The sequence below is a fragment of the Dasypus novemcinctus genome, chromosome 5 (genome assembly GCF_030445035.2).
Source record: "Dasypus novemcinctus isolate mDasNov1 chromosome 5, mDasNov1.1.hap2, whole genome shotgun sequence".
NCBI classification, from domain to species: domain Eukaryota; kingdom Metazoa; phylum Chordata; class Mammalia; order Cingulata; family Dasypodidae; genus Dasypus; species Dasypus novemcinctus.
Genome location: NC_080677.1, coordinates 137444374 through 137470442, shown reverse-complemented (window position 1 = coordinate 137470442; position 26069 = coordinate 137444374). Strand labels below are relative to the sequence as shown.

The 26069-nt window shown below is 36.3% G+C and overlaps 1 protein-coding gene across 10 annotated transcripts in view; it reads right to left on the bottom strand.

The window, feature by feature from the left end:
* RBM33 (RNA binding motif protein 33) overlaps window positions 1-26069 on the bottom strand; it is a 181701-nt gene that overhangs the window by 29491 nt on the left and 126141 nt on the right. For 5 of the 10 annotated variants that reach the window (XM_058297600.2, XM_058297602.2, XM_058297603.1 and 2 more), the window contains 4 exons: window positions 25040-25327; window positions 21482-22144; window positions 6937-7146; window positions 1272-1460 (listed from right to left, as the gene is read on the bottom strand). In XM_058297600.2, the coding sequence (XP_058153583.1) occupies window positions 1272-1460; window positions 6937-7146; window positions 21482-22144; window positions 25040-25327 (1350 nt within the window). The remainder of the gene's footprint in view (window positions 1-1271; window positions 1461-6936; window positions 7147-21481; window positions 22145-25039; window positions 25328-26069) is intronic. The other 5 variants (XM_058297601.2, XM_058297604.2, XM_058297606.2 and 2 more) reach the window with 2 other exon arrangements.

Genomic DNA, 26069 nt, shown 5'->3' with positions numbered 1-26069 from the left:
TAAAATATTCTTAAAAGAAAGCATTTTCTACCAATCAGAAATCTAACATTCACTCTATATTGTTTTAAATTTCCATCGGCCGTGTTTCCAAAGTGCCTCTACCTTCAAATATGGATCCTAATGTGGAATGGAGGGTGTATGCATACATGTTGCTAACGGTAGGGATGGGCAGTGGTGGTGACCTGGCAGTAATGGTTAACGTGGAACTGGAGATTCACTGTTCAAGGAAAACTTGGTGAACTTGTTTCTTCACTGATTCACCTACAGAGCTCTAAAAGCTGGAAAGATCTGGGACTTAAAATGAAAATATTGTTGACAACAATTGCAGATCCATTTATAGCCAGTTCAGCAGAGCCTTTTAAGCATTAGAATTAGCCAGTCTTAAAAGTAAGGGACCAAAATACAGTCCAAGGTATTGTCATATTCATAAAATCTAAAGCAAGTTTGACAGCTGTTAAATATGTAAGGCCATTTCTGGAAATTAAGAACTGAAGAGGTGGCGGACTTGGCCCAGTGGTTAGGGCATCCGTCTACCACATGGGAGGTCCGCAGTTCAAACCCTGGGCCTCCTTGACCCATGTGCAGCTGGCCCATGCGCAGTGCTGATGCACGCAAGGAGTGTCATGCCACACAGGGGTGTCCCCCGCATAGGGGAGTCCCATGTGCAAGGAGTGCGCCCCGTAAGGAGAGCCGCCCAGCACGAAAGAAAGTGCAGCCTGCCCAGGAATGGTGCTGCACACACGGAGAGCTGATACAACAAGATGACACAACAAAAAGAAACACAGATTCCCGTGCTGCTGACAACAAAAGAAGTGGACAAAGAAGATGACGCAGTAAATAGACACACAGAACAGACAACCAGGGTGGGGGGGAAGGGGAGAGAAATAAATAAATCTTAAAAAAAAACTGAAGGCTTAATGCTTGAAAGTTTTTAAAAATTACGACAAATAAAATGTTACTATCTTGATAGAATATAAATTTATTTGTGTGCATGTTACTGTGAGGATTTCAAAGGGTAATTTGTTCAGTTAGACCTTTTATTTCTTAAAGTTTATACTAAGCACATGAACATTTCAAAATAATCTAACCCTGAGGCAAAAGGTTTGATACCAAGTGTGCACTCTAAATAAAGTTACTTATCATCTTTCCCAAATGTATTATTTTAACATGAAGTAACCAACACAAAGAGCATAGCATTTCAAAATTAAGAAATAATTTACTTTAGGGGTATGACAAACTGGTACAGACATAATAAACTCCAGGTGACTTACCTGAATGGGTCCTACTGACATCAGCAGGTTTTTCAGTTGGACATCAGTAGTTGATGAAGAAAGCCCTTCAACTGACACAATACAGGGCTGAGGTTTGCATTCCACCACTCGTAAATTCTGTTTATTTGGCATCAGGCGTCCCCGACCCATCTGACCTGCTATTCCTCTGCCTCTCCCATGCATAATGACCTGGCAACAACAAAAAAGAACAGTAATTTGATTTTAAGCTGTGGTTACTTTCAAAGCTATTATGATATAAAAATGAGTAAATAACTTAGAATCAATTAAAATATACCAAGAGCCACAGGACTTTCTAGAATTTTCTATCCACTATGAGAAAATGTTTGAATATCTAAATCAGACAATACCCAGCAAATTTAGGTAAAGGGAAAGGAAGGGAACAGATTGTGAATAAATCTTGGTGCTAAACAATTGTACTAGGTAGGCACTTTCTATGTTATCATCATTTTATAGATGAAGAAACAGGATTGCAAGGGTTAAGAAACTTGTTACAAAGTTAAGGATTCAAATCAAGTCGTAGTGGGCTCCCGGGCCTGTATTTCTCCCACTATGTTACAAAAGTCAATTTCAGTGGTGATCTGGTGAATTCTGTATAGTGCTAAATCCACCTCCTAATAGTACTTGTAACCCTATAGTCACAATAAGCCAAAACATTATGCTTTCAACCCATAAATATTTAATTATCCTGAAATCCTAAAAGGCATATTCTACAAGGTTTTCAACCCTGGCCACACATCACAATCACCTGCAGACCTTAAAAAAATATCAATGCCTGAGTCCCACCCACTCTCAGAAATTGTGACTTAACTGGTCTAAGGTGAGGCCCATATATTAATTTTTAAAGTTGCCCAGGGTTCAAATCCACTGTTCTTAGATCTTTAAAATTAAATGAAGAGATAGCTGGTATTTCCAGTATTTTCTCCTAGTTAGAAAATTAAAGCATCTTTATCTAAAACAAACATCCTGCTTAGAACAACAGTACAATGCAAAAGCCAGACTGGAGGTAAACAGCACTTTCTAGATTTTCTAGTTATTCCACCCTAATTCTATCTTAGAATTTGGATAGAAAGGGATAAAAAATAGCCTAAAAGGCCATCAGAAAAAAGGATATAGAGAAAACTGGATGGAAATCTGAATCTAAGTTTAGAGCTTAGGAACCAATAAAAAGGGAAACTAAATTCAAAAAACATATTTCTTAATATTCTGAAGACAGTAACAAGACTACTTATATGAAGCACGTTTTTGAAATGTGCCACACTGGAAGTAAACATCAAAAGTTGTAAGTTTTCTTGGCTGGAAATCAGTGGTTAATGACTAGTACAAATTATTATTATGAAAGTAACGATAATATACTTTTTACCAAATACTATCTGCCAGGCACCAAGCTTTTTATATACATCTTCTTATAAAATCCTCACAACAGATCAAATAGATAGGAAACATTATCATCTCCATTTTATAAGATGAAGAAACTCAAGTACTCTAAGTATATGTGTGTCTGTGTGTACATGTGCATGTATGCATATTTTTTAAAGATCTTTGTCATCATATATCCAGGGACAACACCTGAATGAAGAAAATTTAAACTGCAACAATCTTTATAGACTGAAGATATCACCTAATGTTTCTGTAATGTATCTTCTGCTGCAAAAGTGGAATAATTTTGTTTGTTCCTGTATCATAAAGTATTAGTAATAGAATACGTAAGAGTAATTTAAATACCTTGAGAGAGATCCCCAAAACCAAAGTGGTCTTAATATTACTACTACTATTTAGTAACATGATTAGCAAATAGGATGAACTAGGAGACTTGAAAGGCTTTCTAGAAGAAATTCAAAACAGGTTATTGTTGTTCCTCTATCTTGCCATAATTTCATCAGAGGTGAGTAGTGTCTGGCTTCTGTGCCAAGTGGGAATTTTATTGTTAAGTCATCCTTCCCTGTCTCTACTTCAGAGACATAATCGCTTTGGAGAAACTAAAAAGATGCTTCTCACTAGAAGCTGATGGGAATGGGTAGTCTATTACTAACATACAATGTGACAAGATGAACACTAAATGTAGGATAGATTTTAAACAAATCAAACAAAAAGGAGAACACTTATTCCCACAGAAGGGTATACTGGTGGGATTCCCATGTTCTTTTCTATCTAACAAAAGGAAAAATGTCCCTTCAATCATCAATAACTCCCATTCTAGAGGTCTAAGAAAGGATTAAAGAATTAGGAACTGATATGCTGGAGGTGTATTTGTACAAGGAAGGGATAAAATGGGGCATAGGGTTACCTTTGGGTGGGGCTTTGCAGGCTTGAGGGGTGGGTAGAGATGGGAGGATGGGTAATATAGTCCAAGAAATTGGGGGGAGGGTGGGAGAACATACAAACATAGGAGATTGTCAGTTATTTGGTTGAGAGTATAATGCTGAGAAAACTTTTTCAAAAATATAATAAGGAAGGTTACCTGTTTAAAAGGCTTAAAGGGGATAATCTGACGCAGGGCAGGCTTCTAGGGAGTGTGTGAGTGCTCATTTTGCCATGGTGGGTTATATCATTGGATAGAGACCCATATAATGAGAGTGAAGGTATACCTACATCCTGGGGAGGACTGATGTTCTCAAATAGAGGGAATTGTATCTCTCAAGATAAATGGTGACACCCAATGCATTAGGGCAGTTGAGCATGTCAAGCCCTCAACACTATTGCAAGTATCTCTGAACATGGCCCTTCAAGCAATGAAGATTGACTGTCACTGTGGGCCCTGAGGGGACGGGGAAAGAGGTATTGAATAGATGGAATCAATGTAACTGTGTAGGCACTATAAGTGTTCCACAAGATTATGCAAGGATGGATATAAGACACGTTAAATTACACCAAAAATGTATAGAAGCTGATAGGCTAAAATGTAAATCATAATGTAAAACATAAGATAACTAAAACTTTAGAAAATTGTGTAATCTAAAATATAAACCCAAATGTTACCTTGTTTGAAAGCTATTGTCTCAATATCTATACATCAGTTTCAGTAACTATACTATGAACATGTAAAAAGATTATTGCTGTGGAAGGGAAAAGGGTTTTTATGTTGGATATGTGGGAGTACTATATATTGTATATATGAATTACTGTGATCTAAAACTTTTGTAAGATAAGTTTAATAATTAGAAAAAAAAAGAAAAAGAAAGCATGTAGACACTGATGGAAGAAGTTGCCTTGCCAATTTGCATACAAGGCAATACTTATTGCAGTGATGGGAAGGCAAAACATCAAAAACAAAGTTTCACATTTTTTAATTTTTTCATACCCCAATTTATTTTACCTCAATTTTTCTAAATTAATATGTATTCTATATCTAACCTTTAAACTCATCACTATATTCCATTTTACTATTAATGGAACCTGGCAATATATTGGGCTTCATTTCTGAAGAAGTTTTAGATCACAGAGAGGTTCAACAATGGCAGAGAAGGAATACTGATGTGGGATGTTACTGACAGGGGACACATGGTTGGCAGGGAGTTCTCCAGGGCACATATCCAGGGTACATAAATATGTGTGGATATTTTCATAGTGGTTACAATTAAAAACAACAACTGAGGGAGTGCTGAGTTCCTAGCCAGGGGAGCTCTACCACAGTCCCTAAAGAAACAGGAACAATCCCCCATATATAACAGCAAAGACCAAAAAAGAAGGAAGGTCCAACAATGAGCCCTTGATACTAATGACTATGCTTGTAAGCCTGTGCACCTGAAATAAAAACAAGGCCTAGAGCTGCAGGGTGCCTAAGAGTTATCTCCTGAGAGCCTCCGTGTTGCTCAAATGTGGCCAGTCTTGAAGTCAAACTCAGCATGTAAATGTGTTGTCTTCCCCCCAGCATGGGACATGACTCCTGGGGATGAGCCTCCCTGGCACTGAGGCATTACTATCAAGTACCAGCTGATGATGTAACTCTAAAATGACCTTGAATAAATAGGTCAATTTGGACCAGCAGAATATCTCAGTCTACAAATAATACTAGGAGTTAAAAATGCTTTTTGACCAGAATAAAAGGGGGAAATGAAAAGAACAAATGAGTTTAAATGGCTATCAGTCTCCAAAAAGAGCCGGGAGGTTTTCAGAGGGGTTGCCCTTTATGCACACCTCAGCAGAGTTCCAGAGACAGATGAAGTAGATACAACCCCAGATATTGGTTCTTCTGAGGGCTACAGAGACCCACAGGTTCTATGGTCATGGCAGATGGAGTTCAGTGCCATGTCAGTTGGCCCTACTTTGGAGTTTGTGTTTCTGTGTGATGGAGCTGGACTCAGATACGATCTTTGTCCACAAGCCTCTCCTATCACTTTTAACGGATATGTAGTAAATTTTTAGTGTATACCCAGGGGACCTGAATCTCTGGACTGACCATGTGATAACCAGGCCCTGAGCCTCAACAGACTTGCAATTCCTACACTCTGGATTATTGGACTTACCCCACTCAGCTAACATGGAGGTGAAGAAGGTCAACCACCACACCAGGGAGCCAAGAGTGCCTACAACTGAAAGCAGAATTGCATCCAGCATCCATGTGGAATCTAAGCCCCCTCTTGATATAGATGTGGAGTGGACATAACCATTCTAAGGTCCACAGGATGGAGGAAGAGAGTATGGATTAGAGTGGACTTACTGATATTCTATTCATGAACTATTGTGATTAGTAATCGAAGAAAATGTGGCATTGGTGTGGAGAAAGTGGCCATGGTGGCTGCTGGGGATAGGAAGTGGGACGAAGAGATGTATGTGGGGGCATTTTCGGGGGTTGGAGTTGTCCTAGGTGGTGCTGCAGGGACAGTTACCAGGCATTGTATGTCCTCCCATGGCCCACTGAGTGGACTGTGGGAGAGTGTGGGCTATGGTGTGGACCATTGACCATGAGGTACAGCAGCGCTCAGAGATGTATTCACCAAGTGCAATGAATGTCTCATGATGATGGAGGAGGTTGTTATGGGGGGAGGAGTGGGGTGAGAGGATATGGGGTGTACATGGGGGTAACATTAAAAAAATAAAGACAAAAAAAACGATTAAAAAAAAAAGAATTAGGAACTATGACTCTGTTATTTTTCTGGGCAAGGTAATCAACCTCCAAAGATCCCAATTTCCTATCTGCAAATTGGGGATAATAATTAGAAAATCAATGAAAAAAACACTTGGCTTTACATTTATGAAATTTATGGTGAACTAATGAATAATGGAAAGAAAGAATTACATGTGTTCTTTTGGTCACTAGAGTGAAGTACAGATTCTGGTTGTGTACATAGTCCAGCATTTAAAAAAATCAAACTCTAAATGTGGGTGATTTACTAGAGCTGTGAAAGAAGTACTAAGAGGGAAAGCTCTTGTGAAAATTTGAATGCATTTTCAAAATCAGAACTAAAGAAATGATGGCTTTTGGGGGGTGGGGGACTAGGGTAGGGACAATAATATGTGCCAGGCACTGTATACCAGAGAAACCGTTGAAATGAAACGGCCTTCAATATTGCTAATGGTGTAGACTAAGTAACAAACAGTACCTTTTTTTTTTTTTAAAAGGAGGCACTAGGGATTGAACCCAGGACCTTGTACATGGGAAGCATGTGCTCAACCACGGAGCTACATCTGCCCCTCCAAACAGTACCTTTTTAGATGGGTGAATTCCTTGGATGTTTTTGATTCCTGGTGGAATAGATGAGTGCATGTGGGCTGCCACTGGTGAATGTTGCTGCTGCTGAAGTGTTCCCTTTGTCAGTGTGACCTTCCGAGCAGGCTGCTGTCTCACTTCTGAAGGCTGAGGAAGCCGCTGGGGCTGGCCCTCTGGGTGAAAAAAGCCATCACTCTCTCCTCCCTGCTGAAATCAACAAGGCATCATGCAATTTAATATCTGCTCAATCAAACATAAGTCTTCCAGAGATTACAGGAGTTGACCTTGGTTAGTATCTGACTGAGAAACAACAATTTCAAACAAGTATAAAACCAAACTTGTCATTTCATTATAGCCAGTAAGGAAATTTCCCATTGAACAATGTTTAGGTTTAACAATAATTTTGAAATTTATAACATTAAGATCTCCTTTAATTGCCATATCCATTTAAGAGGTCTGTGGTAAAAATAAGTGCGGTTTAACCCAAATTAAAAACTGCTTTTTTTTTTTAAACCTTCATATTTAACAGGGACTTTTTATTTTTAAGAACATTTTTGTTAAAATCTGACCATTTATATAAGTAGTAGTTTTAACCCGTGTACTCCTATTTAAGCCTAATGTAAGTGGGTAATCACCCTAATGCATTCTACTGGTTTTCTTTAAAACTGAAAGGCTAAGGACTAGTCATCTAGTCCTAAACCTTAAACCTTAGAATCTGTAACAGTGTCTTTCTTCCCTAATGGTACAATAAAACTGAAGACTCCATACTGTTTAATACAATGTTCCCAAGACTGGAAGAGCATCCCAATATCACTAGCTAAAAATTTCCTCTCCCGCTAAAGCATCACAAGTGTCAGTACCAACTACAAAGTAACTAGATTTCATGGAGGAAAAGCATTTATTCTATTAAAGGCTTTAAGAGTATTAGAAATATCAGAAATCTAACCCTTTGTTTCTTACTAATGTTCCTTTACTTTCTGATCTTCAAACTTGTAATCAACTGGGAAGCAAGTATACATTCAAGCTGTACTGCTGGTATTCATGATACTACCAGGCAGCATCAGAAATATTTCCGGATGGCTGCTTATCAGAATTAAGTAGCATCTCTCAAAAAGTATAGCTGGAAATAGGAGTTAAAAAAAAAAAAAAAAGGAGACAGCAAGAATATCAGCTCTTGCCCTGCTAAATTATGTAATCTTAATAGAAATGGATGCTCGGACTTGAAGAATGTTAAGATTAAGACTTCTATTAGCTTGATGTTTTACTCTTTACATATATAGGAATACATGTAGCCATTGGCTAGTAAATTCCACGTGTAGGCTGCTCAGCAACGCCATATATTCCCAGCGATAACTCAGGATATACTATGTCTCTCTCTCTCTTTCCCTCCCAAATCTATCTTTAATGCAACAAAGGACTCCACAAAGAGAAGGAACAGGGACTGGAGCAAAGTGAGCATAGTTAAGATTTTTGTAAAGACTGCCTGAAGTAATGGGAACCTAAAAAAAATAAGATTAAAAATGTTACACTGGGGCCAGACTTCTTAACTATGGTTAACATGAAGAGGATGGCAAGCCCTCAGCCCCAAATAAGTACAAAACTGGACAAAATTGTCCAAAACAACCATTTCAGAACTCTGGAAATCAGCTAAAGTGAAACAACAAATTGAAATGCATTAGTCTTGAAATGTGTGAGCATATTAACAGTCTGTGGCCTTCTGGATATGGAAACCCAGAGGCAGTGGACTAGATCTGAGGCAGAGGCCTATAAACTCAGAGCAGCATTGTCAGTAAATGTAGCAAACTCAGTGAGAAAGAAATAGGAAAAAGCCACAGATCATGGTCCTGTTTGGAACAAGTAGCAAACCAATCAGAAATTTAGAGGAAATTCTAGAAATGAAAGACCATCAGAAGAGCTAGATAAGTTGTCCACACATTACTGACTGGGAAACACATGTGTAGGAGAAACCCAAGATGCCCAAGCAGAAAGTAAAAGCCAGGGCAGATCTGAGAACTGGCTAACCTCTGTATGGGCTTTCCAACCCATACATACATCTACTGATGGAGGATGGACACCCTATAGGTATGAGGTACTTGAGCACAATCTCTTTCCAAATTACTGGCTGACCACCTATGCAGCAATAGGTCTGACTCCTAGGAAGCCAGGCTAAGGGGAAAAATAACAACACAAAAAGAATTAAAAATTGGACTGAAGAAATTTTTAAAAGCTGAATGGAAATGAAAATAACAACATATTAAAATTTAGGGCATGCAACTAAAGTAGTGCTTAAAATGCTATTAGAAAGAAAAGAGATCTAAAATCAATTGGAGAGAAAGGGGAGGGGAGGGGAAGGAAGGGGAGAGGAAAAGGCAATCAGGAAATCAAACCCAAAGTAATTAGAAAAGAGACAATAATACAGATCACAATGACAGACAACATGGCAATGTGAAAAACATGTTCTTAATCTTAATCCATTCCTGGGGTGTGAATCCACTGTAAATAGGACCTTTCAAAAAGTTACTTTTAGTTAATAGGTCTTGATCCTATTACTGGAGGACTTATAGAGATAGCCACCCAGAAGGGAAAGGACAGGATACTGCCACCAGCAACTATCATGTAACAAAAGTCAGAAACCTATGGAGCCTCAGCAGCCAGACCCAGAATGCCACAGTCTTCAGGGAAACAGCACTGCCTTTGCTGACTCCTTGATTCTGGATTTCTTAAGCCTCAGAACCGTGAATCAATATATTCCCGCTGCTTAAGGCAGCCCATTGTGTGGTATTTGGTTTAGCAGCTGGGAAACTAAGATAGGCAGTGACACAGTAAATAGAAAAACAGTAGAGAAAAATCAGTAAAACAAACTTTTTTTTATGAGATCAATAAAATTGATAATTCTTTAAACTAGACTGCCCCCCTCCCCACCCAAAAGGAGAGGAAACAACCAAAATTAGAATTAAAAGAGGGATCATCACAACTGACTCTACAGAAACTAAAAGGTATAGTATAACATTTTGGACAAGTTCTATAAGACACTAGGTACCAAAACCAACTCAAGGACAGAAAATCCAAACAGACTCTAAGAAGTAAAGACATTGGTAATTTTTAAGATGGGAACTGAGAACTTATTCAATAAACACCACAAATAAAAATTTTCTTCATTATTTTGGGTAAGACAGACTAATGATGATCATCAATATAATTGACAGCTAAGAACACAAAAAAGTTCTAAATGTTCACTTTCATTTCAAGAAAAGTTTAATTTTTAAAGGATGCTTCCTCCCTATTTTAAGTTCAGATATATAGGTATTAGAAAAACCTCATCTTTTCCTCCTCTGTGAGGAAAAAACCTCAAACTTCTCTATATAGAGTTTTAGAGCTTGTGATATAAAGAAAGAGTCCCTGATGTCATAGTGTAACAGCCACATAAGATATCGCCTTAAAGAGAGAAATAAAGTCTAGTATTGCAGTTTCCATAGATACAAACCTCATCTCCACTGCCCCTCATTCATTTCATTCCGGCTACACTGATCTTACTACAACTCCAACATACCAAACTCTACCAAGCATTAGGGTTTTTCTTTATACTTACCTAGCTTTTGGAAAGCTCTTTCACCAGATATTGGCAGGGTTTGCTCATTCACTCCCCAATCGTAAGATTGCCCTCTTGTCCCTCTGTTTTATTTTTCTTCACAGCATTTACCATTATTTGCAATTATGTTTTTTGTTTGGAACCCCCAGAAACAGAATCTAGCATATAGCAGGTGCACAATAAATATTTGTTATATCAGTGTGAATTAACCAAAAAAAATGGGTGCGTCAGACAGATTATGATGATTACTGCTCAATTTTTAGGAAAAACTGTTCCTATCAACTATTTATTGAAAAATAAGAGGAAAGCTAAGTTCTGGAGGTACTTATATTCAAGACAATTCTTTATAACTTCTATAGCTATGAGATAATAAAACTTTATAAATGAAATTCCCAAGGCACTCTTGGGATCTTCCTGCCCAACCCCTTGGGATCTTAATTATCAAGAGTTCTGATAACATTCAACATAAGCCAATTATGGGAGGATATGAGGAGCTAATATTTATCGAATGTCTACAATATGGCAAGAAATGTACTAATTTCTGTACATTGTTTTCATTCAATCCTCTCAATAAGTTAAGTATTATTATCCTCACTTTGCAAATGAAAAAATTTGAGGCCTTTGGTCACACAGTGAATGCCAGAACTTACTGTCTCCTTGGTCCAGAGACTATTACTCCAAACAGACTTCTAAGGGAGGAATTTATATAACACATTTAATAACTTGAAACAAAAGTTATTATTAACCATCATTCAAATAAACAGAACACCCATTTTAATTAAATGAAGAGTTGCTATTAATATAATGCTGTGCTTTTGCATTTTTCTGAAAATCATGCAAAGCATTCAAGGCTGAAATATAACAAGTTATTTCATTTTGCAAGAAAATTTATGTTTTTTTTTAAATTATTCTCTTTCAAATCAAAACAGGAAAATCTAATTCTGGAGAGAAATTTTTAATTCTAGGGTTATTACAGTTAATATTAGGAAATGGTCAACCAATTACATGATTGTGGCCAGGAACATATATTGTTATACACATACACAGATAAATATGAATAAGAATGAAGTCAAACTGAATCTACCTATTTCTTTATAAGTCTCCTATAACCTATGTACATAGTTGCATCACTGAAAGAGATCCTAAAACTATTAGTATGTAAATCTTAAAATGCATCAATTCAAACTAATTAGGAATTTTAAGAAGATGTCATCTTCATGTAAATAACTGGTTGTCTATAAGTGGCATATTATTCATAAAATGGAAGTTCACTTTCAAAGTGAATTTCTCAAGGGTGGTGCAGTACACATTTTAATGCCTTACAAGGCAGTATGTTTGGATGAGATTTTTAAGTATCTCCCTCTTCCTCCAACTCAGATGAGGAGAAAAGAAGTTTAGCCCACCTTAGCCCAAATAAAATAAGTGTTGCTTTATTTTCATAAACGACTATCTTTAAATTAATAATATAAAAAAGTCATTTTAGTGTAGTTTTTTTATTGTTGTTTTTTAAAATGAGGCACTGTCTGAATTAAGTAAGCTTTGGGAATACTTATCATCAGCTTGATCATTATAAAAAATGAGGTTTATTGCCACCAACATTAGCAGGACAAATTTATTTGTAAGAAATGGTTCAAATAAATAGATAAAAATGCCTATTGATACTGTCAGGGCTTCTTGCAATTTGATAGATCAAATCAAATCTTATTTTCATTCTTAAACCCCATGAAGAAGTGATATCACTGACTTGCATTCACTAGTGAGCAAATTGATTAATCCCTCTCTATAGAAATCTCAACTCTTGATTATACCTATCAGACGTTAAGCAGCATTATTCTAGAGTGACAACACTTGACAAATTCCCCAACCATTTTTCTCAGTCTTTGTGGCCCTGCTAGCTTGTATTAACCCTGATGAAAAATTAATTTTCCTTATCTTCTTCTAAACCCCAAAATCCAAATCCGCCAAACTGGCAACTCTTTCTGTAAAGGTATTATGAAAACCCCTAAAAGATTAATTGCTTGTCTTCAGGTGACATTAAATTAATTTCTGTACTCATGACAGACATTTGATACTCCGTACTGAGAGGACAGATAACATTGTCAAGATACACAGAAGGACAGTGGTGTAGTGTCCCAGGGCAGCCTCTTATGCATTCTCCTGTCGATAAGGCCATACTTCACTGTCACTGGCAATGCTACTGACTTACAGCCCACAGACCTCACTGAACAGGTTTCTATTAACTACAACAAAGCTGGGTAATCTTCATAAAGCTAATTCAAAATATGGACACTAAGTGATATGCATGCTATATGAAGTTTCTAAATATAAGTACATTTAAGGCACCTCTATTTTTTCTTTGAGGACTACTGTATTAAAGGAGAAAGGGTAAAAGAAAATAGGCTAATGCTCTTTTCCAGGTTCCTAGGTTAATTTCCTAATTATATTGTTGCAATACAATATGCAGTGGGAACATTTCATGTTCGTTTCTTCTCTGGAAAAAATTACTCTTACATAACAGCAAGCATGCAAAACATGTAAATAACAAATGTAAAATGCTTTCTATACAGTTCTGGTAATGAGCCCACACAGACTGAATTAAAAGAAAATCTATAAGGTTAAACAGGTCAGGGGAGACAGACCTTATAACTGCCTGGCCCTTAGGCTTCACAAAATAAAAGATCTACTAACATATGCTTTTGATTTTATATAATTATATAGTATGGTGATAATAATTATATAGTATGGTGATAAAATGGTAGTAATTTCGCTGGTTTCTCTATTAATCTTTCTGAAATTAATCAGGTTTTGGAAAACCTTTAAAAAGCAAAATTAACTGGCTTTTGGAGAAACAAATTAAAACCCTTAGCCTCCAAGCAGAACTGACACTCCAGGATTCTCCAGTTTCTATAGCACAGATCTACTAGTCTAAAAAGACAAGGTTTACTAAGAAATGAAGTTGCTAGGGACTTTGGACTTGACTGGCTCTGTAGAGCTTGGTTCTTTCAACAAGAGCAACTCACATGAACCATAAAGCTCCAGGCTCTGGAAAGTAGCAAGCTTCCACCCAGTCCTTTGATAAGCAGCTCAAGAATACCTAACTTTGTAGCACTGGACAACTTCTGTAAAAAAGGTAGTGAGGCTTCTATTCTTGGTTGGTTGTATTGTAGACAGCATTCTACCTTTCTCTTGGGAAAGACACTGAGGTAGCAAATTCTGATTCTTAATTAAAGGTGAATTATTTCTGATCTGATGATTTTACTTCCCAATCTCATATAAAAATAATATATTAATAAGAATTCTTATACTCTAATAAACACCAATCTGTCTTGTCCAAATTTAGAGGTCACATGTTTTAGAGTGCTTAAAGAGTAATATCTTTGAAAGTTATCAATTCTGCCCATGAAAGCATTTCAAAGCTCTTAAAAAAAAGTCATGTACAATAGTTTCTCCTCTACAAGGATGATTCTAGAGTATAAGTCTTATTTAATAAGTAATTAATCAGGATTATTCACGCCCCATTTTTCTTCCTCTCTTCTGCTATTTGCCTTTTGGCCATTTTACTGCTCATTAGGAAAGAACAGGATATAAATGAAGTCTAACTCCAATTAGTCAACTCTGCCATTCTCAGCTTTAAGAAAGGCACTGGCAGGGAGAAAGCGAGGTAGAACTGCTGGCAATCTCCTTTCCACTAGGTACCTGCAGTTGTGCAGTCCTGCCACACTCCTTTATTCTCCTTTTCCTCCTTTCCCTAAACCACGCACCTGAACTGTATTTATCCTTGGCTTCCACCCACTTTTATGTCAAAAGCACTTTTTCTAACACCCAATTTCACTTGCTATCTGTCTTTCCATAGTAGCTTTTCTCTATTAGAAGAGTCCTATATTCTCTTCTACAAATTCAGATTCCAAAACCTTATTTTTGAATCACTTTTATTCAAGTCCTACTGGCCCCTTTAAGGTCTGTCTCAATTCTCCAACCTGTCTACTCTTAACAACCATGGTACAAAGTTAACTTCTACCAAAAATCAATCAAGTCAGTAACAGTAGTGTTCTCATGCCCTAGAATTAGGAAGCTAAGATTGGGTTCACTGGAATAACATTCAGAAAATTACAGACCTTTCTGTCTTCCCATGTCTCACCATTAAGAACCATCATCACAGATTTACTGGGTATTACCAACTTAACAAAACTTAAAAAGCAGTAAAACAAGACATACAACATGATCCAATTTTTTTATTAAATAAAGAAGTAGTTTTGGTGAGAGATAAAAAATTTTTGCAGAAAAAGGTGGCTGAAGACTTAATAAGACATGATGTTATTTTTTGCCCCGCCACCCCCCCTCCCCCACATATTTTGCTTACTGGTGTTATCTAAGTGTATATAGTAAGTAACTAGATTTATATTCATTAGTACTTGGGAAAAAAAACACTTAAGGTCAATGGTGCTAAATCCTCCCTTTCCTAACTCAAAAAAAGAAACTGCAAACCTTGTCTATCTTTTTAAAGGGGAAAAGTTAATTCCTTTAACAAATATTTCTTAAGTATTTATAATGTACTCGAAGCTGTCCTAAATCCTAGGGACAAAATAAATAAATATAAGAGCAAACCTTTATCTTCCCTTCCCTTAAGTAACTGACAGTAACTAGGAGATAGGGATCTGCAAATGAATGCTTCCAATACAGTATGGTGAGGTAGAGAATGTTCAAGGTGCAGACAAGACACAAAGAAAATAGGGATCAATTTTGTGCATGGAGGGAGACATCCCAGAGGAGGAGACGCTTGAGCTAGATCTTAAATTGAGTAAAAGTTTACAAGTGGGAGGAGGCAGGAAACAAATGGTCCACCTGGAGAAGAGAAAGGAGTTAAGATAACAAATTATAACCTTGAATTTTTCCTGCTTAGGAATTTAGACTATTCCTCAGACTAGTGATAGATGACTTTAGGAATATAAGGGTGAATAAATTTAAGTGAATGAAAAGAGATGGCAATCATAGTAGTAGTATGCCAGCTAATAAATAAATAAAGAATGCTAGCATTTAAAAAACATCAGTGCTTGCTAAAAATAGTGATAATTTAATTAGAAATGGGATATTTACATAGTCTCAAAGTATCTTCCCATAAATTACGTATTAATTACAAAGGGTAAAATTGTAAGTGCAGTAGAGAAATTTGGCAAACACCATTTTATCTCTACTGTGTGCCTCCTGACACGATGCAATCAGAAGGATACAATATCCACATTTTGGTATTCCTGCCAAAAAAAAATGTATAACCTGAAGCTAATTATGAGAAAATGGATGACACACCGAAAATTAAAGGACATTCTATAAATAACTGGCCTCTACTCCTTAAAAAATGTCAAGGGCAAGAAACAAAGAAAGGCTGAGAAACTGTTCTAGATTAAAGAAGACTAAAGAGATATGATAACTAAGTATAAAGCATGATGCTGAATTATATCTAAGATTGGGGGAAAGGGGGCTATTAGAGACATGATTGGAGCAACTGATGAAATTTGAATGTGTAGTATGGATTAGATAATATTACTGTATCAAAGTTATATTTCCTCATTTTTTAAAATAAAATTTTATTAAAGTATATCATTCCTACATGAACACACACAAATAAGTGTATAGTAAAATTTATGAACATTCAAAACAAACAGCATATGATCATACAGGGCTCCCATACATTCCCCCACTATTATATTTCCTAATTTTTTATATAATTGTATTGTGCTTTGTAAGAGATTATCTTTGTTCTGATATAAGACACAGTATGTCTCCAACTTACTCTCAAATAGTATAGGGGAAAGTAATTGTGTGTGTGCATGTGTGTGTAAAAAGACAAAGAACAATAAAGCAAATGTGGCAAAATGTAAACTGGCGAATTTGGTAAAGGGTATAATTGAGTTTCTTGTACAATTCTTGCAACTGCTCTTAAAATGAAATTATACAAAAAATATACTGTTCCTTATCCCCCTTCCCTTCCCACTCCTCCACACAAAAAAGATCAGATAAGTGCGTATCACCTCTCCTACCATCTCTCTAAAAAATCTGGGTATAACTTTTGAGTGGGTAGGAAGAGAAGAACTATCTGTAGGTACAGTTTGAGCCTTCCTTTAAAATAAAATCTACAAATGCAGTCTAACAAAAAAAAAAAAAAAAAGATCATACAAATAAGTTGGAACCCTATGGGTACAGAATTTTGACAGCCTTTTAAAAATAAAATACAAGAGTATCAAAAGCGGACAGATGGTGTTCCTGCTGGGGCATTCTGTACTTCTCCCTTTCTCTGTGTGGCCAGTAGAACAAAGTAATGTTTACTTAATTTGCTGCCAAATTGTTAAAATTTTCATTACCTTGACTAGAATAAAACAGTTGACTCCAGTATTTGCTCTCAATTTCTTAAAGAACATGACAAACGACAGCTCTAAATAAACAAATGTATTCTTCCTTGAACTAAAAGACAAAGGAAGTGGTATCTATTGAGCAATTATGTACTCAGGCACTGTGCTAAACATTTTATTTTATACATGTTACAACATTTAATCCTTAAAACAATCCTGTGAAGAGATCTTATCCTCATTTTCTGATGAGGAAACAGAGATTCATTCAGGCCAATCAAGATTACACAGATAAAAAATGGAAACCAACATGCAAATCCTTCAAAGATTATGCTATTTCCCCTATACTGGAAGAAATATGTTGAAGAACTAAGGCTATTAAAGAATTTCCCAAGGTACAAGCCTGTCTTGTGTTTAATCACAAAGAATGGTTGAAAATGATCATAGTTAAGTTTTTATGAACATTTTCTATTTTTTATATTTGTTCTATTATTTAAAAAGTGTTTTTAGATTGTGGAGGAAAAACAGTTAAAATATAACTCCTGAATAAGAAATAAATAACACTGTAGAAAAAAACAGCAGCAAAAATAACTAATTAAATAATGGTAAAGCACATAGGTTTCAGAATTAAACCTGGGTTAAAAACCTAAGCTCTGCCACTTAACTGGCTCTGTGACCTTGGGCTGGTAATGTAGCCTCTTTGAGATTCAATTTACTCCCAAATAAAATGGGAATGAATAATAATATCTACCTCATAAGGATGTTGTGAGGATAAGAGGAAAAATGTCTATGAAACAATTAGCATACACTAAACACTTGACAATTAGTAGCTATTATTCACCATAAAAATCCAAAATTTATTTCTAGAAGGGACCTTAGGAGCATACTCAAAAGGAAACAGACACAGATGAAGTACCTTTTATGTACTAGAAGATTTCATTTATTTAGTCCTCACAGCAACCTTATTAACTCTGCTTACAGATTGGAAATTGAGGGTCAGAGAAATGAAATCATTTGTTCAGGGTCCCAGAGAGAGTAAATAATAATAGACAACCATTCAAACATGGGTCTCTCTGAATCCAAAGCCACGTTGTTTTTACTATATCCCACTATTGTGTACAAATGTAATCTCTCTACCCTAGAGGAAGATTAATTCTCTCTACTCCATGAAAAGAAATTTCAAAATGGCCAACAACAAATATGATGCCAACAATAAACCCTTGAATAAAGTGAAGCATCACTCTCAAGCTTTAAATCAAGATAATGACCCAGGTCAATACGACCATGTATATGAAACTTTTTTGAAAATACTCCCTATGTCCATAATGCATTAACTATAACAAAGAAGAATCTAAAAGAACTAAAATCCTCTTACAATACAGGGTGAATTAAAATCACCTGAAGATAACAGAATTGATGAAAGGGACTACTGTAAAAACTACTGTCAAGACTCAAGATCTTTCCTGTTCCCCAAAAATCAGTCTAATAAAATCAAAGATAAAGTGCTTTATTATAAATAACTAAATATGCAAAATAAAAGAGAATTCCATTTTGATTCAGTTACTTCATAAGTTTCAGTACATCTAGAGGAATCGAACTAAAGTTGTAAGGTATTTCCAATTATGTATCAGAGTAAGAATGTCAAGAAAATTCTGCTTTCATAAACATAAAATGAGCGACTATTGAGAGAGAGAGAGAGAACGGGAGAAAGAGGGAGAAGTCACCATATTGGTCCCGTCACGTGAGAAAGAAGAGTGCAGGAAAACAGAGGAATCCCAAAAGGCTCAAGGAGCTGAGGCCCAGGGCGAGAGGTCTGATCAGCCATAGCTAAGTTCAAGGAAAAAGAAGAGACAGGTCTGACGACCTTGCCTGATCACCTTATGGTAGGACACTAGGATCAATAGTAGCAGACTTTGGTGAGAAAGCATCTCTGATGGAGCCTTGATTTAAACATTTCATGGCCCTGGAACTATAATTTTTACCCTAATAAATGTTCCATTATAAAAGCTAATCCATTTCTGGTACTTTGCATTGGCTGGCAGCCCTGTGGTAAACTAAGACAAGTAACTATAAAAATGAAATGTATATATATTAATCCACATAGGTACTATATATGAGTTAATCTGCCAAAAATGCTAACTCCCTCTCTGACCCTTACTGCAGGACCTGGTTCAACTTTGGGCTTGTAATTTCAGAATTTTACAAATAAAACATATCTCTGAGTACTAGCACTGTTTCAACAGAAACAGAGAATGACTCAGATGTAGATGTCTCATCAGCAGCCAGGGACAGAAATAAAACTCAATATAAATGTGAGAGCACCTAGCACTTAATACAACTGTTGCCTTTTTGCATTACCATTAATAAACTCAGTTTTAACTAACCACAATCATTAAGGTATTCTCTTATAAACAGTTTCAATTCACAAGAAAAACCAAGGCCATTAGGGAAATACTTGTTCTAGTTCAGAGAGATACCAGATCCCATATCCTATCTCTGATTAGACAAAAGTTGTCAAAACCCTACTGCGGAATTGCTGGAATAAATCTTAAAATACAGAACATGTTGGTTAGTTAATACTTAAGAATTTTAAAAAGAGCTCAAATGCTATTCCAAAGCACTGGTTTGGCAGATACCTAATGGTATTTATTAACTTAAAAGCTTCTATGAGGGTAGAAACTGTTATCTCCCACTTCTTAACTCCCTACTGCTGCTAGTACATGGAGCTCTTTATACCAGCCAAATTAAGAGACATACTGGGTGAAGGTTGTTATGGTGAAAGAGCTATTCCCAACACTGGCCACATATATCTCCCTCATATATATATATATATATATATATTTTTTTTTTTTTTTTAAAGATTTATTTATTTCTCTCCCCTTACCCCCCCCCACGTTGTCTGCTCTCTGTGTGCATTCACTGTGTGTTCTTCTGTGTCAGCTTGCGTTCTTCTCATGTGGTACCTGGAAACTGTCAATTTTTTGTTGCATCATCTAGCTGCATCAGCTCTCCATGTGTGCGGCACCACTCCTGGGCAGGCTGCGCTTTTTTGGCACAGGGTGGCTCTTTTTGCGGGCACACTCCTTGCACATGGGGCTCCCCTACGCGGGGGACACCCCTGCATAGCATGACACTCCTTGGGTGCAGCACCACTGCATGTGGGCCTGCTCACCACACAGGTCAGGAGACCCTGGGTATAGAACCCTCGACCCTTCATATGGTAGGTGGACGCTCTATTAATTGAGCCACAACCACTTCCGATCCCTCATATTTACAACTCAAATTTTAGAGACACTGACAAAGTATTTTCAAAACCAAAGTCAAAAGCAAAAAGACCACATACACTGTAGAAAGTGATAAAAACTTGGGTTCTCACCTAAAGATAAATTCATATAATGTTAAAATAATTTGATATAACATAATTCATCTGCTTATCAAAATTTGAATCACACCTTACAGATGTGAAGAAAATAAATTTAGATAAAACATGGAACTCAGATTTATATGAATATATCAAACATGAAAAAAAAATCACATTTTTAGTCTACAAACCTAGAAATAAAAACACTAACATTCAACTAATTAAAGTTCTTGTTCTTCATCTAGTACTATAAAGAATATGATGCCATAATTCCTTTAAGTTCCTGGCTGTTTTAAAGTAGTACTGTTTTCCTTGGACAAAGTATTTAGAGATGTGTGTGTATATATATATATATAAATTAAATTTTGTGTTTTTAAAGTAAGCATTACTAGCTGGGTCACTCTAAAAACTCATGTCTTATAGCACATCTCACTTCCTCATCTTGTAATACAAACTGTACATAAGAGGTAGTGTTGAGTACAGTTATGAAAGACCATGCCATCTCTTATAGAATTCATTGCAATTAAAGTAATAGATGAGAGTTGCTTACTATAAATTAAGACTAAATGGTAGGACAAGAAAGCAGGTATTTACAGATCCCTTCTTCATGGGAAAATCTTGTGTCATGGGAATCTATCTACAGCAAAATTTTTCTTAAAGTATCAAACTTATCCAAACTACAATGGAAAGCTGCAATTCCTATGACTTTCAGAATATAATCTAAAACGGACACTGTTCAAAAGTAAAGAAAGAAGCAAGGGGCATGCTCCACTTTTTGGAAGCACAGATCGTACATGATTTGGAAACAGAAGATAGGTAATATCTTTGGAACAATGCTGCTTAAAAGTAAATATGCACACACACACATGTCCCACCTACACACAGTTGCTCACTGAATAATCTAAAAATACAAATAACAAATTATTTGTTTTGCGGTAAAGGAAATTTTTTTTTAAACACACCTGATGATTCTACCACAAATTATCTACAAAATGAAGCTAAAACTAAGGACCCTCTTATTTAGAGATTCAGGACTTGTCATACTGGTCTTTCATTAAAACTCAAGACACAACTTGAAAAACATAGTATTTGAATGACAACTCTTATACCAACTTCAAGTAGATAGGGGTTGATTCACATGATTCAAACAGCAGCATTTTTAAATTCTGTTTTCAATAATATTCTCTGGAAATTAAGATATTCTAAATGAATCACAAAGTGAAGAAGCACTCATAAAACTTGTAAACTTACCCCGCCTGACAACTTAATCACCCTGACTTTGGAGCTGATGTGTGGCCCATCTCCACTACCACTGTTTGCCCGCTGCATGACAGTCCTTTTCACCCCAGGTTTGATTTCCTGGGGCCGGCCTGGTATTGATGCCACTCTAGCAGTCTGGGTTGAGGACGGCAATTCCTCCATGTCAGCAGGTTTTACTTGTAGTACTTTGTGAGACGGCTGAGTTTGACCTGGAGGCACTGTTCTGGTCTGTCGCAAATGTTTCAGTGGTTTCATCTGCTGTCCTTGATACTGCATATTAGCACCAGATGGTACAAAATTTGATGTTTTAGGCTGAACGTTTGAAACAGGAATATCTTGGTTTTTAACAAGAAGTCTGTTTTTCACATTTTGTCTGACCTGTGCACCTGGAAAGGGTAACAATGGGTTACCGTTTGTGGGTGAAGGTGAAGATGTCTGCTCTTCTTGTTCTACTGGGGACTGTGGGGTATAAAGCTGCTGCTGCTGCTGCTGCTGCTGTTGCTGCTGCGCAAGTCTTTCAAGTAATTCCTTCTTTCTAGCACCGGCCTGCTGCTGCCGTCGTAACTCCTTTTGTTTCAGGATTTCTTCTCTTAGGCGTTTCTGTTCTTCTATCTTTAAACGATATAACCTCGTTTCTTCATCTTCATCAGGGAACTAAAATAGAAAATACACATTGTTTACTTTGGACTACAAGGCAAGGTGACCATTCCAATCTATTTCAACAAACCAAGAAAAATGCATTTTCCTAAACCCTTTTAACTCAATATTTGAGAAGTCATTCAAAATCTGCTTAAAGACTTTAAAGTATAACTCATTCCTCTGGGGAGGGGAAAAAAAATTACACAGCTAAAGCTAATTTAGAAAATCTTATCAGAATATTAAAAACGAAATAATGTAAATTTCCACTCATTTACAAGTTTGAAACCAATTAAACTATTCATTTAAATTATCAAAAATATGTTTCAAATGGAAAAGGCAACAATACTGAGGCACCCGCTGTCACACAGGTTTTATCTTGCTCTTTTCTGACAAACTAACAAAAGGTAGGGTGGTAAATGACCTGAAAGGCCCTGATTAGAACTATTGATTTTTCTTACAGAATTTTCAGCCTGATCTCAAACTCATTTGTCACAGAATAATTGGTTATAATGAACAGCACAAGTCAATCTCTCTGACCTTGAACTCATGCACTCTCCTCAGAATCAAAATGTTGCCAGTTGCAGTACTGGAATATTAATGGTATATAAGGAATGCCTTTAATATTCCAGCTCCAAACCATTCTGAAAGTCTATCAAATAATCTTTGAAAAAGTTCAATAACTTTCGTAAAAAAGCAGTAAATGAAGAAGTTAAACTCTAAGTATTCTTTAGAAGCCTACATAAATCAACTATTATGAAAGAACAGATAACCAGACATAGTGGTACATCTAAAAGAATACTTTTTTCACATTATTTTGGCCACTGTTAAGATAAAAGTCATGTATATATGACTTAATTTTTTGTGAACCGAATCAATTTATACAATTTAGCTTTATCAACTAAAAATAACATAAGTTTTATAGCAAAGAATCCAGTTTGTGAATCTAGATTCTTTCACATAATGATTTTCGTTATAAGATTTATTTATTCATTTATTTTATTTCCCCCTTCCCCTCTCAATCCTCCTTCCCCCTCCCTGCTGTTTTTGCTGTCTGTAGCCATTTGCTGTGTGATCTTCTGTATCTATTTCTCTTTTTGGTTTTCTCTTCTCATTTTTTCTCCTCTAGGATTCACGGGGATTCGATCCTGGGGATCTCTGATGTGGAGAGAGGTTCCCTATCAGCTACGCCTCCTCAGTTTCTGGTTTCTGCTGTGCTTCACCTTGATTCTCTCCTCTTTGTCTCTCTTTGGTTGCATCATCATCTTGCTGCGAGACTCACTTGCCTGGGCACTCTCACCACACAGGCACTGACTTGCTGTACAGGCACGCTTTCTCTTCTTCTTTTTCACCAGGAGACCCCAGGGATCGAACCCGGGTCCTCCCATATGGTAGGCGGAAGTCCTATCACTTGAGCCACATCCACTTTCTTTCCACATAATGATTTTGAAACCAAAAAGTCACTCTCCTTTTAACACGATCTAATTAAATGATAACTCAGTAGTTTGACTTTGTATTTACATTTCTTATTTAGCAACACACACCATTACAACTACTTTAATACTTTATTAGAAGAAATTTTGACCAAGAAAATTCAGAGAATTAAAGATAAAACCAGTGTTAACTGGTTTTCACAAAATTAATAAAATATGACTTGCCTAAATTCTAATCTAAAGAAACCTATCATGCTGTTATTACTTTCTTAGATAAATACATGTTGAAATGTTATACAAATTGATGTAAGTTTTTTCAGTATATTAATAACTTTCATGTACTGATCTCTTACCATACAGGCACATAAAATGCCTTGCATTAATCCTCATTTAATAGACAAGGAAATTGAGGCTTATGAGAGGTGAAGTAACTTACATATTACTAGCCAGTGGGAGATCATTACAAAGACTGTGTTTTTAACCTGTGCTATGCTAGACTACTTCGTTTTGTATATCTAAGTTTTACAGATACTATCCAACCTTTACACCTCTTATTACAAGGGAGCAGCCCAGAAGTGAAATCTCTATTGCATAGCAGCATTAGACAAATCATATTAATTTCTTTTATAGGAAACCAATGGCCTCAAGGGATTTGTCCCAGGCATAGATTTCACTGATACTTAACAAGAGCTAATTAAAAACTTCATGACCAAAACTGTACTAATACTGAGCCACCCAGAAACAAAAAACAATCTAATGGCCCAAAATAAATCAAGGTGCAAATAAGTTCTCAACTGAAAACCATATATTTATTATTTATACTTACAACATTTTTACCTATTTAAAAATGAGCCACAATATATATGATTAAAATTTAAAACAAGTCAAACTCCCCCTCCAAATCTTATTTACATATCAAAAGTAAAGGTGGCCTTATCTTCTAGTAGTTGATGGTATAGAACAAGAAAAGGTCACATATAGGTGACAACATGTTACAGCAATTCACAGCCCAGAAGCCAAATCCAGCCCACTGCCTGATTTAGTAAATAAAGTTTTATTGAACAAAGACACACCAATTCACCCAAGAACTGTCTATAACTGCTTATGTGCAAAAATGGCAGAGTTGTGTAGTTGAACACAGTTTGGATTACAAAGCCTAAAATATTTATTATCTGGCCCTTTACAGAAAAAGTCTGCTAATGCCTGGTATACATAGATTCTATATTGTACAACGATAATTGCAAAAATACACAGATAAGATCTAACACTGTAAATCACTGAGAATACACGCCCACCCCATATAACATAGCTGTCAGTTTAAAAGAAGGACCCAGTTCAAGATGTAGTCCTCCCCACTGAACCCAAAAAAAGGGAATATTTTGCAAATAACTTCTTGGGTAAAAGTTAACTAAGAAAAAGGTACAAGATGATTATATGGCTTCTTGTTTGACACCAATTCTTTTTTTTGGAAATATCCTACCTCTGGTTCTGTTTTTGCTTCTTCTTTAGGTTGAACCACGGGGCTAACTGGCTTGACTTTCACGTCAGTCTTTCCCTGAGTATTCCTGGAACCCATCACAGATCTCGTGGGTGGTGATGTGCTTATAATAGGCTTTACTTGAGCGGCAGGTGTGGAGGAGCAACGGTTGTTACTCATTTCTATAACATGCGATGGTGCTATTGGTAATTCCCGCAAATTACTATTTCTTGGAGCAGTTGGCTGCATTTGCTGAATTGGCCGTTTGGTTACATTCTGTGAAGCTGTATTCTATCATAAGAAGAAAGAAATTCTAATTAAAAGTGGAAACTTGGGAGAAGGAACAAAGTATAATACATGCCTACAGATATGCTCCCCTTTACAGTAATTACACCAGTGTGATTTTCAGTAGGTGCTTCAGAAGCCTGAATACATTCCCATGGGGACCAACGTTTTTAGCAGAATTAGTAAAGCCAATAATGGACTCTGGCTGCCATAAGGAATTGTATGGATTAAAGGTATTAATACTTTTATTTAGTTACTTAAGTTTAAGGTGGAACAAGAAAAGTATTAAGTTATAATGTCCCAAGAAAAACTACTCCCTAGAGGACAAAGATACCATAAAAGTTTTGTTACAGAGAAAATTCTTAGTTATGTTTATCCTAAGTATTCTTGAGCAAACCAACACCTAGAAGAGTTTATAGATAACTGACATAAACCTAGAGGAAAGAATTTAGCTCTAAGATCACTCAGGTCAAAGATTTCAAGGCATAAGTCTCAAAATTATTCTAGCAAAATGAAACTTAGGTAATAAAGCACATTCATTAGGAATCCTTTTAAATTCTTACATCACTTTTTAAATCTCAGTGTTACTTAAGAAAGAAAGAAGCAGGTGTTAGGAAAACTGAGATTCAAAGCAGCTAAGTAGCATGGTTGAAGCTTAAGGGCAAAAAAAGGACAGTACTAAACGGAAAACCCAACTATCTCAACTTACAATGTAAAACTCTTACATTAGGCATACTATTTCTTTTTC